This window comes from Salmo trutta, chromosome 9, assembly GCF_901001165.1.
Source record: "Salmo trutta chromosome 9, fSalTru1.1, whole genome shotgun sequence".
Lineage (NCBI taxonomy): Eukaryota > Metazoa > Chordata > Actinopteri > Salmoniformes > Salmonidae > Salmo > Salmo trutta.
In genome coordinates, this window is record NC_042965.1 from 7,562,488 (window position 1) to 7,577,282 (window position 14,795).

Here is a 14,795-nt window from a genome sequence, read left to right on the forward strand (position 1 = left end):
ACGTGCCCATTTTTAACTGCCTCCTACACCAACTCAGAAGCTAGGATATGCATATTATTAACACATTCGGATAGAAAACACTCTGAATTTTCTAAAACAGTTTGAATGGTGTCTGTAAGTATAACAAAACTCATATTGCAGGCAAAAACCGGAGAAAAATAGATTTAAAAAAAATGAGAATTTTGTGGCTGTACTATTTAGTGTCATTGTTTATTAGATACCATAGTGAGAAAGGATTCAGTTCGCAACTCCTACGGATTCCACTAGATGTCAGCGATCTTTATAAAGTTGTTTGAAGCTTCCATGATTAACAGGGAGCAAATAAGAATGCATTGAAGTTGACGTCCGTGGGATGTCGTCACTTCCATTATGGCCTGCACCTGCGCAATCATGAGACACGGGACATTTTTCAAAAACGTTTTTCTAGACACAGGTGAGGTCGGGTTGAAACATTACTGATGTTTCACGTTAAAAATGGCTCTAAAGATTGATGCTAAACAACGTTTTACATGTTTGAACAAACATAAATAGATTATTTTTGTAACTTTTGTAACTTTTTGCCGTGACTTCACACACCCCCCCGCGCTACTTTTTAGTAGCCACCGAAGCGCTAACAACATGGAACAACTTGGAGTTCTTTGGACATCAATTATGAACTTTGTCAAAAGAAACCACATTTGTTGTGTACCTGGAATTCCTGGAACTGCCAATGGATGAAGATAATCAAAGGTAATGGATTATTGACAATAGTATTATTGATATTACATGGTTACAAGATGATGCTAAGCTAATTAGGCTAGCTTATTGTTCTTAGCACAGCACCTGGTTTATTGCAACTTGTGATTTCCCAGTAAAGTTATTTTGAAATCTGGCAAGACAGTATCATTTACGAAATGTTAAACTATAATTATTTGAATGACAATATTATAATTTACCAATGTTTTCGAATAGTAATTTTGAAAATTGTAACGTTGTTCACCGGAAGCATTTCAGAGAAGAAAAAAATCAGAATTTCACAGCTACTGTAAAATGCGGTTTTTGGATATAAATATGAACTTGATGGAACAAAAAATGCATGTATTGTATAACATAATGTCCTAGGAGTGTCATCTGATGGAGATTGTCAAAGGTTGGTGCATAATTTTAGCTGGTTTCTGCTTTTGGTGACGCCTGACCTTGAATTGAAAATGGATGTTTGTACTTTTGTGGCTATGTACTGTCCTAACATAATCTAACTTTATGCTTTTGCCGTAAAGCCTCTTTGAAAATTGGACAATGTGGTTAGATTAAGGAGATGTTTATCTTTTAAATGGTGTAAAATAGTTGATTGTTTGAGAAATTGAAATTATTAGATTTTTGATGTTTTGAATTTCCAGCCTTGCTAGCAATCCCGTCTCAGGGTTCATTGCTAACCCGTGGCCTCAACAGGATAAGGAGGTGTGATGATGTGGGGGTGCTTTTCTGGTGATATTGTCAGTGATTTATTTAGAATTCAAAGCACACTTAACCAGTATGGCTATCACAGCATTCTGCAGCGATACACCATCCCATCTGGTTTACATTTTTATTTTATTTTTTACCTTTAACTAGGCAAATTCTTATTTACATTGACGGCCTACCCACCCAGCCAAACCCTCCCCTAACCTGGACGACGCTGGGCCAATTGTGCACCGCCTATGGGACTCCCGATCACGGCCGGTTGTGACACAGCCTGGGAACCAACCAGGGTCTGTAGGGACGCCTCTAGCACTACAATGCAGTGCATTATACCGCTGCACCACTCTGGAGCCCTACAAGTGGGACTATCATTTGTTTTTCAACAGGACAATGACCCAAAACACACCTCCAGGCTGTGTAAGTGCTATTTGACGAAGTAAAGTGATGGAGTTCTGCATCAGATGACCTGGCCTCCACAATCACCCAACCTCAACCCAATTGAGATAGTTTGGGATGAGTTGGACCGCAGAGTGAAGGAAAAGCAGCCACAAGTGCTCAGCATATGTGGGAACTCCTTCAAGACTGTTGGAAAAGCATTCCTCATGAAGGTGGTTGAGAGAATGCCAAGAGTGTGCAAAGCTGTCATCATGGCAAAGTGTGGTTACTTTGAAGAATCTAAAATCCAAAATCTATTTTGATTTGTTAAACACTTTTGATTACTACATGATTCCATATGTGTTATTTCATAGTTTTGATGTCTTCACTATTATTCTATGTAGAAAAAATAGTAAAAATAAAGAAAAACCCTTGAATGAGTAGGTGTGTCCAAACGTTTTACTGGTAATGAACATATGTGACAATCTTATGACAGTTGTGATATTTCCATTAGTCGCTGTATGCTCATCTGCCCTTATTTCTAAGACTCATCCGAGGCGTACATTTGTTTAATGTAAAAACAAGTCCACCTCAAAATGTCCCTTCCCTTTAGGTTAAGCTCAATTCCATTGTGATTACTTGACACTTCAACTTTCACAGTCAAAAGAAGCAGTCAGTAGTTCTGTCACCCCTTTTCTCCTGTTTGACTCACCAGCAGTGAACTCCCCTAGTCCTGAGGTGTTCAATGTCACTGCCTGTCTTGGCCTTGTCTGACAGCACCAGGTGAAACAGGAGTTAGAGGAGAGGAGGAAACGAGAGGGGAAGGAGAGATGGGGAGAGGTAAAGGAAAGGAAAAGTGGCGGACAGTGGAGGAGAGGAGAGGAACAAGGTTTTCTCATTCTGTTCGACAGCTCCCTGCTGGTGCAGCCCAGGCATGTACTCCCAGTGAGCTTTTCTCTCTCTCTGCTGCATGGACGGATAAAAGTTCTCAAATATTGTCTTTGCTCAGCAGAGTGTGCTTATCCAATCCCAACCCAAGTGGCTAACAGGGCCAGAGGTGGCATAGATGCCAAGATATGAATGTCTGCTTTTGAGTTGTCTTATGTCAGATTCAAGGGCACAACGGTAGAATGGGATATGAGCGGTGACTACTTGCCTGGCTTTCAAATAGTGATACACACAGGCACACACGCAGCTCTATGTGGCTGCTTTGGTATTGCGTTACAAAGGGTAAGCAGCAGAATGTTTGCGGCTCACAAGAAAAGTGTGGAGCCCCAGTATTCTCTGCTCTTCCTCAGCTAGATGTGTTCAGAGGGTTCTCATCTCTACAATAAAGGCTAATAATTCTTGCAGACAAGCGACATTGTTGCTTTGGTGTAACATATTTATCTTGTGCAGCATGGCGCAGTAGGCTGGAATCCTTTGTGCACATTAATTATCTTTAAAATAAATATGACAATGCCTGCAGAGAATGCTGTGGGGGATAGGATAGGGAGTAGCTCCAGACTGTGGATGGGCTAGGCTGGGCCTAGTTTTAACAGGCTGAATGCTCCACTGCAGTTGTGGCACTAAATCAATGACTGGCTGTATCCTTCTCATATCCTCTATGACACTGTGCCCCCGCAAATATAAAAAACTAAAAATATATAATAAACTATTGCAATTATGTATTACTGATGTATTTTGTTATCTCATGGTCAGGTTGTATACTGATAAAATGACTTTTTTAAACATATTCTTACAGACCAGAAAAACACATCCTTAACTTGTTGCAATCTGGTTCTCTTTCCCAGACCGTCTTAATTTCGTCATGACTAGCATCTTTACCTGGTTGTAATTTGGCTTCTCTGCAATCACAAAGAACTGTGTATAACCATCTTATTCCAAATTGTGTCCAATGGATAACTTTAGAGTACATACAGTACCAGGATGCAATATATACTGCAGGAGGAAGCTGACATTATGACCATGCTATCAGTATGTGCCATTTGTAAGAAAGGAGACAAGGAAAATGCATGAAAACATTACTCTGGGATCACACAAGTAGAAACAAATTGGAGTGGCATTTGAAAAACAGCAAAACATATAACAAAAAATAACTGAATGCCTATAATAAAAAAATGCTACAAAGCAAGACCTTCAATGTGGCAGTGACAGGGTGCCTGAGGCCTAGTCTTTGCCCCTCCTGTGTCAATCACTTAATTTGTTATTATAGCTAACTGTCTGAAGTGCAATGGTATAGTAGTTCATGCATGCAGATACACATGCGCACAAATGCACACTCACTCAAACAAACAAACACTAGTTCTCCCACAGTTGAGAGAGCTGTTATGTGGAGACGCCTAGCCAATGCACAGACGATTGAGCTGCAAGCCAAGACCCTGTTTATTTCCTGCCCCACTCTACTTTCCTCCCCTGCAGGGATGCTTACCTCAGCACCATAATGCAAAAGAGGAGAAACACAAAATGCAGATTCGGAGAGGAGTTGGTTTTCCAAACCCCTTGTCAGCCCAAAGCAGTCAGAAGTGAAATATTGCAAAGCCTACTGTAGTTCCCATTTAGGTTATATTCTACGACAATGGATGTCGTTAGTATGTTTTGGATATTTAACAATTTTAGAATTGTCTGTGTTTAAGGATTGTGAGATAGACTGAAGTGGACTGAATAATTTGTCTAGTGGTAAGAATTTGATTCGTTGAGGTGAGGTTGGATCCTAAATAGTTTTTTCCCCATCTCAATCAATGATTTATTCACAAGTTGAAAGGGAAATTATGTACAGTATTTCAAGATATCGATTTTTATTTTGATGTTGATGTAAATGGAATGTATGCACAAGTTTGAGTTACACAAATATCTAATTTTAGGATTCAGCCTAACAGTATATTTTGCTTTAGTTACTAAATCTACACTAATGTGATCCATTCTGGATGCAGTCCTAAACCCTTTATAAGGGTACACACTGAACAAAAGTATAAGCGCAACATGCAACAATTTCAAATATTTTACTGAGTTATAGTTCATAAGGAAATCAGTCATTTAAATAATTTAATTATGCGCTGATCTATGGATTTCACATGACTAGGAATACAGATATGCAGCTGTTGGTCACAGATACCTTAAAAAAAGGTAGGGGCGTAGATCAGAAAACCAGTCAGTATCTGGTGTGACCACCATATGCCTCCTGTAACGCGACACGTCCTTCAAATAGAGTTTATCAGGCTGTCGATTGTGGCCTGTGGAATGTTGTCCCACTCATCTTCAATAGCTGTGTGAAGCTGCTGGATATTGGTGGGAACTGGAACACACTGTCGTACACATCGAACCAGAGCATCCCAAACGTGCTCAATGGGTGACATGTCTGGTGAGTATGCAGGCCATGGAAGAACTGAGACCTTTTCAGCTTCCAGGAATTGTCTAGAGATCCTTGCGACTTGGGGCCGTGCATTATCACTCTGAAAAAAATGAGGTGATGGCAGCGGATCAATGGCACGACAATGGTCCTCAGGATCTCATTATGGTATATCTGTGCCCACACAACGCCATACACGTGGTCTGCGGTTGTGAGGCCAGTTGAGCGTACTGCCAAATTCTCCAAAACAACGTAGGAGGCAGATTGTTGATGAGAAATGCTCTGGTGGATATTTCTGTAGTCCGCATGCAAATTGCACCCTCCCATCTGTGGCATTGTGCACATTTTAGAATGGTCTTTTATTGTCCCCAGCACAAGGTGCACCTGTGTAATTATCATGCTGTTTAATCAGCTTCTTGATATGCCACACCTGTCAGGTGGATGGAGTATTCGGCAAAAGAAAAATGCTCACTAACAGGGATGTAAACATGTGTGCACAAAATCTGAGAGAAATAAGCTTCTTGTGCATATGGAACATTTCTGGGATCTTTTATTTCAGCTCATGAAACATGGAAGCAGCACTTTACATGTTGCGTTGGCATGCTGACTGCAGGAATGTTCACCAGAGCTGCTGCCAAAGAATTTGCTTATTTCTCTATATTACCATAAGCTGCCTCCAATGTAGTTTTAGAGTATTTGGCAGTACGTCCAACAGGCCTCAACTGCAGACCACGTGTAATCACGCAAGCCCAGGACCACCACATCTGGCTTCTTCACCTGCAGGATCATCTGAGACCAGCTACCCGGACAGCTGATGAAACTGTGGGTTTGCACAACCAAAGAATTTCTGCACAAACTGTGAGAAACCGGCTCGGACCCCTTGACCTTTTCCACATTTTGTTACGTTACAGCCTTATTCTAAAATGGATTAAATCGTTTTTTCCCCTCATTCATCTACATACCATACCCCATAATGGCAAAGCAAAAACAGGTTTTTAGAAATTTGTGCAGATTTATTAAAGATAAAAAATGGAAATATGACATAAGTATTTAGACCTTAATTTCAATATTTTGTTTAAACACCTTTGGCAGCAATTACAGCCTTGAGTATGATGGGTATGTTGCTACAAGCTTGGCACACCTGTATTTGGGGAGTTTCTCCAACTCTTCTCTGAAGATCCTCTCAAGCTCTGTCAGGTTGGATGGGAGGTGTCGCTGCACATTTATTTTCAGGTCTCTCTAGAGATGTTCGATCGGGTTCAAGTCCGGGCTCTAGCTGGCCCACTCATGGACATTCAGAGACTTGTCCCGAAGCCAATCCTGCATTGTCTTGACTGTGTGCTTAGGGTCGTTGTCCTGTTGGAAGGTGAACCTTCACCCCAGTCTGAGGGCCTGAGCATTCTGGCGCAGGTTTTCATCAAGGATCTCTCTGTAATTTGCTCCCTTCATCTCTCCCTCGATCCTGAGACTGAAAAACATCCCCACAGCATGATGCTGCCACCACCATGTTTCACCGTAGGGATGGTGCCAAGTTTCCTCCAGACATGACGCTTTGCATTCAATCTTGGTTTCATCTGACCAGAGAATCTTGTTTCTCATGGTCTGAGTCCTTTCATTGCCGTTTGGCAAACTCCAAGCGGGCTGTTATGTGCCTTTTACTGAGGAGTGGCTTCTGTCTGGCCACTCTACCGTAAAGGCCTGATTGGTGGAGTGCTACAGAGATGGTTGTCCTTCTGGTTGTCTCATCTCCACAGAGGAACTCTGGAGCTCTGTCAGAGTGACCATCAGGTTCTTGGTCACCTCCCTGACAAAGGTCCTTCTCCCCGATTGCTCATTTTGACCAGGCAGCCAGCTCTAGGAAGAGTCTTGGTGGTTCCAAACCTCTTCCACTTAAGAATGATGGAGGCCACTGTGTTCTTGGGGACCTTCAATGCTGCAGACATTTTTTGGTACCCTTCCCCAGATCTGTGCCTCGACACATCCTGTCTCGGAGCGCTACGGACAATTCCTTCGACCTCATGGCTTGGTTTTTGCTCTGACATGCACTGTCAACTGACAGACCTTATATAGACAGGTGTGTGCTATCCAATCATTTGAATTTACCACGGGTGGACTCCAATCAAATTGTAGAAACATCTCAAGGATGATCAATGGGAACAGGATAAACCTGAGTTCAATTTCGAGTCTCATCGCAAAGGGTCTGAAAACCTTGCTTTAAAAATAAAATAAAAAATAATCTAAAACCTGTTTTCATTTGGTCATTGTGTGTAGATTGATGAGGAAAATGTTATCATTTTTAGAATAAGCCTGTAACGTAACAAAATGTGGAAAAAGTATAAAGGGGTCTGAATACTTTCCGAATGCATTGTATGTCAACCATTGAGCATGTTTGGGATGCTCTGGATTGACGTGTGCGACAGCTTCTCCAGTCCCCGCCTATATCCAGCATCTTCGCACAGCCATTGAAGAGGAGAGGTACAACATTCCACAGGCCATAGTCAACAGCCTGATCAACTCTATGCGGAGGAGATGTTGCGCTGCATGAGGCAAATGGTGGTCACACCAAATACTGACTGGTTTTCTTGTCCAAGCCTTTACCTTTTTCTTTAAGATATCTGTGACCAACAGATGTAGATCTGTATTACCAGTCATGTGAAATCCATAGATTAAGGCCAAATTTATTTATTTCAATTGACTGAATTCCTTACATGAACTATAACTCAGTAAAATCTTTGAAATTGTTGCATGTTGCGTTTATCTTTTTTGTTCAGTGTAGTATGACTTTGCTTATAAATGATTTGTGAAGCATCTATGTAGTGCTTATGAAGCCTTTATGAATGTTCTATAAAACTTGTATAAATTGTTTGTGTAAAGTCGGTCCTAATCTCATGCTATTCTCTCCTCTCTGTGTCTCTCACCTGTCTCCCCAGAGGATGGGCTGTAGCTACTTCCTGTGCACCATTCTGTTCTTCTTGGCCGTCCTCCTGGCCATCATGGCAACGGGTACCATCCTACTCATGAACCACTACCAAGCTCCACCCCCCGGCACCAACGACGGCCCCCCACTCATCTCCACCAACCACGACGAGGGCAACGCCCTGGTGACGGTCGAACGGGGCGATGGTTCGCGCATCAACATCTTCATCGACCCCAACTGCCCCGACTACAACAACAACTTCATGCGGCTAGAGGCCGTGCAAACGTCGCTGCTCCACTCGCTGACCGACCATGACACGGACCTGAAGTCAGTGAAGGGCCAGGACCGAGCCCTGCTGGTGAAGCTGGCTGAGGAGGTGGCCAAGCTATCGGGCCACGCCAGCCAGCTGAAATTGGAGTACGAATCTCTGAGGCGAGGCCAGGGGAACCTGGGACAAGAGCTCAACACTCTGCAGACGGAGCAAGGCCGTCTTATCCAGGTTAGAGGCCATCCCTAAAGGCTCCATAGGCCCCAAAGCCCCATTCCACCACTGACCCAGTGAAAGTGGGAGTTTAATGGTTTCTTTTCTTAGTGTATTTTATCCAAAGCGACTTCCACAACTCTCCCATTTTTTTCCTAGCTGAGTATGTTCTGTACTGGAGTAAGCCAGGTTAATTGCTGTGCTCAAGGGCATAACTGCACTATTCTCCATCTGAATTTCAGGCCACCAACCTTCTTGGTAAACCTTCTGATAACTATGTATGTAGGCCTACCTTTTAATGCTTGGCTCTACTGCTGCATAAACTGATGAAGCCCATATACACTGAGTATACAAAACATTAACGCCTGCTCTTTCCATGGCAGAGTGACCCGGTGAATCCAGGTGAAATCTATGATCCCTTATTGATCTCATTTGTTAAATCCACTTCAAGTAAATGTAGACGAAGGGGAAGAGACAGGTTGTAGAATGATTTTTAAGCCTTGAGAATTGAGACATGGATTGTATGTGTGCCGTTCAGAGGGTGAATGGGCAAGATAAAATATTTAAGTGCCTTTGAATGAAGTATGGTAGTAGGTGCCAGGCGCACTGTTTTGTGTCAAGACCTGCAATGCTGCTAGGTTTTTCACGCTCAACAGTTTCCCGTGTGTATCAAGAATGGTCCACCACACAATGGACATTGAGCCAACTTGACACAGCTGTGGGAAGCATTGGAGTCAACATGGGCCAGCATCCCTTTGGACACCTTGTAGAGTCCATGCCCCGATGAATTGAGGCTGTTCTGAGTGCGAGAGGTATTCCTAATGTTTGGTATACTCAGTGTATAGCGTATGAAGATTTTTGGTTTGAATAATAACATGAAGGTTGATCTCCTTTCCTTCTCATGCTCCCTACTACAATCTAGCTTCACCAGACTAGATTAACCTACAAGAAAAGTGTTCCTGTGTTTAGGAAAGTTGGTTCAGGTCACAAGCCTCATGTTCTCCAACTCTTAATAGAGGTCGACAGGTATTGTCGGTTCAGCTCTTTTGACTTGAACAGTTGTTTTTTTCCATTCAGCACTTAATTCAAAGTCACTCATTAGATCAATTCTGAGCGTGGTAAGAATAAAATTAGTTGTTTTCACATAATCTGCAATAGTCCACTGACAGCCTCACAGTGAGAGGAGTTCCTTCTCAAGTACCTGTGTAAACATTTGTCAAAGGCCCCCACACTGAAACAAAATACACCATTGTAAACTGATTAGACGGACGGAATGTTAGAACATGCTAACGAAATTACAGTTAACAGAAAATGTACGCTTTATCCAGTATAAACTAATGTACAGTGGCTTGCAAAGTTATTCCCCCCCCTTGGCATTTTTACTATTTTGTTGCCTTACAACCTGGAATTAAAATAGATTTTTGGGGGGGTTGTATCATTTGATTTACACAACATGCCTACCACTGAGATGCAAAATATTTTTTTGTGAAAAAAAAGAAATGAGACCAAAATAAACAGAACTTGAGCGTGCATAATTATTCACCCCCCCCAAAGTCAATACTTTGTAGAGCCACCTTTTGCAGGAATTACAGCTGCAAGTCTCTTGGGGTATGTCTCTATAAGCTTGATACGTCTAGCCACAGGGTCTTTTGCCCATTTTTCAAGGCAAAACTGCTCCATCCATTTCAAGTAGGATGGGTTCAGCTGGTGTACAGCAATCTTTAAGTCATACCACATTCTCAATTGGATTGAGGTCTGGGCTTTGACTAGGCCATTATAAGACATTTAAATGTTTCCCCTTAAACCACTTGAGTGTTGCTTTAGCAGAATGCTTGGGGTCATTGTCCTGCTGGAAGGTGAACCCCCCTCCCAGTCTCAAATCTCTGGAGACTGAAACAGGTTTCCTTCAAGAATTTCCCTGTATTTAGTGCCATTCATCGTTCCTTCAAATCTGACCAGTTTCCCAGTCCCTGCCGATGAAAAACATGCCCACAGCATGATGCTGCCACCACCATGCTTCACTGTGGGGATGGTACTTCTTGGGGTGATGAGAGGTGTTGGATTTGTGCTAGACATAGGGCTTTCCTTGATGGCCAAAAAGCTACATTTTAGTATCATTTGACCAGAGTACCTTCTTCCATATGTTTGGGGAGTCTCCCACATGCCTTTTGGCGAACACCAAACGTGTTTGCTTATTTTTTTCTTTAAGCAATGGCGCCGTACACTCCAGCCGTACACGCCGTACACTCCAGCTCTGCCGTATTACCTCGACTAACCTTATTTAGTAAATATTTTCTTAAAACTGCATTGTTGGTTAAGGGCTTGTAAGTAAGCATTTCACGGTAAGGTCTAAACCTGTTGTATTCGGCACATAAAATTTGATAAAAAAAGCTCTTTACCTGACTGAGAAAGGCACACATTTTGTACTCTTTTAGGAAGCAACCACTCCCCCATTGTTGACTAGAAATGAGCTATAACTTGGCTAATAACTCACTAACTAGCAAAGAATATGAACAAATGTGCACAGGTGGCTACACGCAGCTCTAACTTTAATATCAAAACAAGTGCATGTACTCGTGACTGCTATTGCTATAAACACAGTCCAGTTCAAAGTGAATGGCACAGATCAATATATGGCAATAGTTATTTGAATATACAGTGCATTCAGAATGTATTCAGACCCCTTCACCTTTTCAACATTTTCTTATGTTACAACCATATTCTAAAATGTATTAAATTGTTTTTTCCCCCTCATACACAATACCCCACAATGACAAAGCAAAAACCTTTTTTTTTGCAAATGTATTTATAACAAAAAACGGAAATTACATTTACATAAGTATTCAGACCCTTTACTCAGCATTTTGTTGAAGCACCTTTGGCAGCGATTACAGCCTTGAATGTTCTTGGAAAACACGGTACAAGCTTGGCAAACCTGTATTTGGGGAGTTTTGGATGGGGAGCGTCACTGCACAGCTATTTTCACGTCTATCCAGAGATGTTCAATTGGGTTCAAGTCCAGGCTGTGGCTGGGCAACTCAAGGACATTCAGAGACTTGCCCCGAAGCCACTCCTGCATTGCCTTGGTTGTGTGCTTAGAGTCCTTGTACTGTTGGAAGGGGAACCTTCTACCCAGTCTGAGGTCCTGAGCACTCTGGAGCAGGTTTTCATCAAAGATCTCTCTGTACTTTTCTCCGATCATCTTTCCCTAAATCCTGACTAGTCTTCCAGTCCTTGCCACTAAAAAACATCCCCACAGCATGATGCTACCACCACCATGCTTCACTGTAGGGATTTTGCCAGGTTTCCTCCAGACATGATGCTTGGCAATTAGTCCGAAGGTTTCAATCTTGGTTTCATCAGACCAGAGAATCTTGTTTCTCATGGTCTGAGAGTCTTCAGGTGCCTTTTGGAAACCTCAACGCGGGCTGTCATGTGCCTTTTACTGAGGAGTGGCTTCTGTCTGGCACTCTAGCATAAAGGCCTGATTTGGTGGAGTGCTGCAGAGATGGTTGTCCTTCTGGAAGGTTCTCCCATCTCCACAGAGGAATTCTGGAGCTCTGTCTGAATGACCATTGGATTCTTGGTCACCTCCCTGACCAAGTTCCTTCTCCCCAGATTGCTCAGTTTGGCCAGGCGGCCAGCTCTAGGAAGGGTCTTGGTGGTTCCAAACTTCTTCCATTTAAGAATGATGGAGCCGATTGTGTTCTTTATGGCCCTTCAATGCTGCAGACATTTTTTGGGTACCCTTCCCCAGATATGTGCCTCGACAGACACAATCCTGTCTTGGAGCTCTATGGACAATTCCTCCAACCTCATGGCTTGGTTTTTGCTCTGGCATGCACTGTCAACAGTGGGACCTTATATAGACAGGTGTGTCCCTTTCCAAATCATGTACAATAAATAGATTTTTACCACAGGTGAACTCCAATCAAGTTGTAGAAACATCAAGGATGGTCAGTGGAAACAGGATGCGCCTGAGCTCAATTTCAAGTCTCATAGCAAAGTGTCTGAATACTTATGTAATTCATTTTTTTAAATTTTATACATTTGCAAAAATGACAACTGTTTTCACTTTGACATTTTAGGGTATTGTGTGTAGATTGATGAGGAAAAACTTTTATTGAATACATTTTAGAATAAGGCTGTAACGTAACAAAATGTGGTAAAAGCCAAGTTTTCATATTTAGTATACGCTCAGTTCGTGTCTGGCTAGTTTAGCTTTTTGCGGCATACAGAAAAAACTTTGAGATGAAGATCAAAAGTTAAAATCCTCAAAGGTTCTTATGAGAAGTCTGCAGTGCTATGTCGACAGTGCTCGGTGCTTACTATCGGCTGTATAAGGTTATGAAAGCCAACTTTTTGGATATAAATGTTAATTATATGGTAGAGAACGACCACACCGAACAATTCAGAACATGAATAATCATATTTGTCTTGATAAAATGTATTTTACAACATAAGGAAGTGAAATGTCATTACCAAAGTGCCTTTGCACCCACTCTGGGCAGAGCTGCGCTTGTGTGCGGGTGTGCAGCTCCCCTCGGACTTCCAAGCAGAAGAAATATCAGCCCCAGCAGAGAAGCACGAGATTGAACTTCACTCAACTTTCAAGAGTTTTCCCCTTGAGTTAACACTATCGGCTGTTTTGCTCTGCTGTGGGAAGTGTGCTCGTATCAACACAATGTTAGCCTCTTTCAATATAATATACCAAAACAAAACTAACTATGCAAGACTTTGTATGCAAAACTAACTGTGCGAGAGATTTTATTTTTGTTGAAGGCAGAACGCATTGGAGTAGTTGCTCTCCATTAAGGCCGATATATATACTTTGTATTTCGTACTGTTTTTTCTTTTCTTTTCTGCCCAGCAAAATAAAGTTGTGAACTGGTTCAAATCCCCAAAAAGTAATGGTTTTAATCATTCCTTTCTGTTCCTTTTTAAACCTCTGAAATTATTTTTCTTTACATTTAGCTCAACATTAAATTAGCGGGAAAGTTATTTACATGCATTCGACATACGGCGCAAGATGAAACTGAAATTTTGTGAGTGGGGAGAGAGCGAGAGGGTGGAGGAGGTTGTTTAGAGCGCAGGGCATCTTGTTGTTATGACATGTGTCACGTCCTGACCAGCAGATGGAGCTATTGTTTTAGCTTTGGGGTCAGGACGTGGCAGTTTTGTGTATGGGAATATTTGTATTGTTGATTGGGACTTCCAATTGAAGGCAGGTGTGTTGAGTTGCCTTTGATTGGAAGTCCTATATAGGTGTGTGTGTTTTTCTTTGGGGTTGTGGGTGGTTGTTTTGCACTGCATTTGTTAGCCTGCAAACTGTTGCTGTCGTGTTATTGTTTCCTGTGGATGCTTTATTCTTTTTTTGAATTAAATATGAGTATTCACATACCTGCTGCGCCTTGGTTCATTTCTGAAGACAGCTGTTACAGAACCACCCACCAAAGGACCAAGCAGCAGAAGAGGAGGAAGCCACGGGAGAAAAAAATGGAGGAATGGACCTGGCAGGACGAAAGACAATTCTGGGAGGACAAGTTAAGGGAGCTAAGGGAACCCGAGAGGCAGCCCCAAGATTTTTTGGGGGGGGGGGCACACGGGTAGCTTGGCCAGGGAAGAGCCGTAAGCCAGCTACCCGTGACTACAGGGAGGTGCGTATGAGGTGGAGGGCACCATGTTACGCTGAGGTACGCACCATCTCGCCTATATGGACGCACAGCCCAGTCTGCCCTTTACCAGCGCCCCGCAGGTGCCAGGGCAAGGTGAGCATCGAGCCGGAAGGGGTGAAGCCAACCCTGCACTCAAGACCGCCAGTGCGCCCTTTCGGTCTGGTGTTTCCCGCTAGACGCACTAGCATGGAGGTGCGTGTCTCCAGGCTGGCATGTCCAGTACCAGCACCACGCATCAGGAGTCTAGTGCGTCAGCCCAGCCTCGCCAGGCGTAAGTCGCCAGAGCTGCCCGCCAGTCAACAGTCGCCAGAGCTGCCCGCCAGTCAACAGTCGCCAGAGCCGCCCGCCAGTCAGAAGCCGCCAGAGCCGACTGCCCGGAACTGCCAGAGTGGCCCGACTGCCCGGAACTGCCAGAGTGGCTCGACTGCCCGGAACTGCCAGAGTGGCCCGACTGCCCGGAACTGCCAGAGTGGCCCGACTGCCCGGTTCTGCCAGAGTGGCCCGACTGCCCGGTTCTGCCAGAGTGGCCCGACTGCCCGGTTCTGCCAGAGTGGCCCGACT

General features: G+C 43.2%; 1 protein-coding gene across 2 annotated transcripts in view; it reads left to right on the forward strand.

Moving 5' to 3' along the window:
• The window catches only part of LOC115199779 (fibrinogen C domain-containing protein 1), a 209,505-nt gene that overhangs the window by 55,317 nt on the left and 139,393 nt on the right, over positions 1-14,795 (forward strand). For both annotated transcript variants that reach the window (XM_029762197.1, XM_029762199.1), the window contains exon 2: positions 8,092-8,577. In XM_029762197.1, the coding sequence (XP_029618057.1) occupies positions 8,092-8,577 (486 nt within the window). The remainder of the gene's footprint in view (positions 1-8,091; positions 8,578-14,795) is intronic.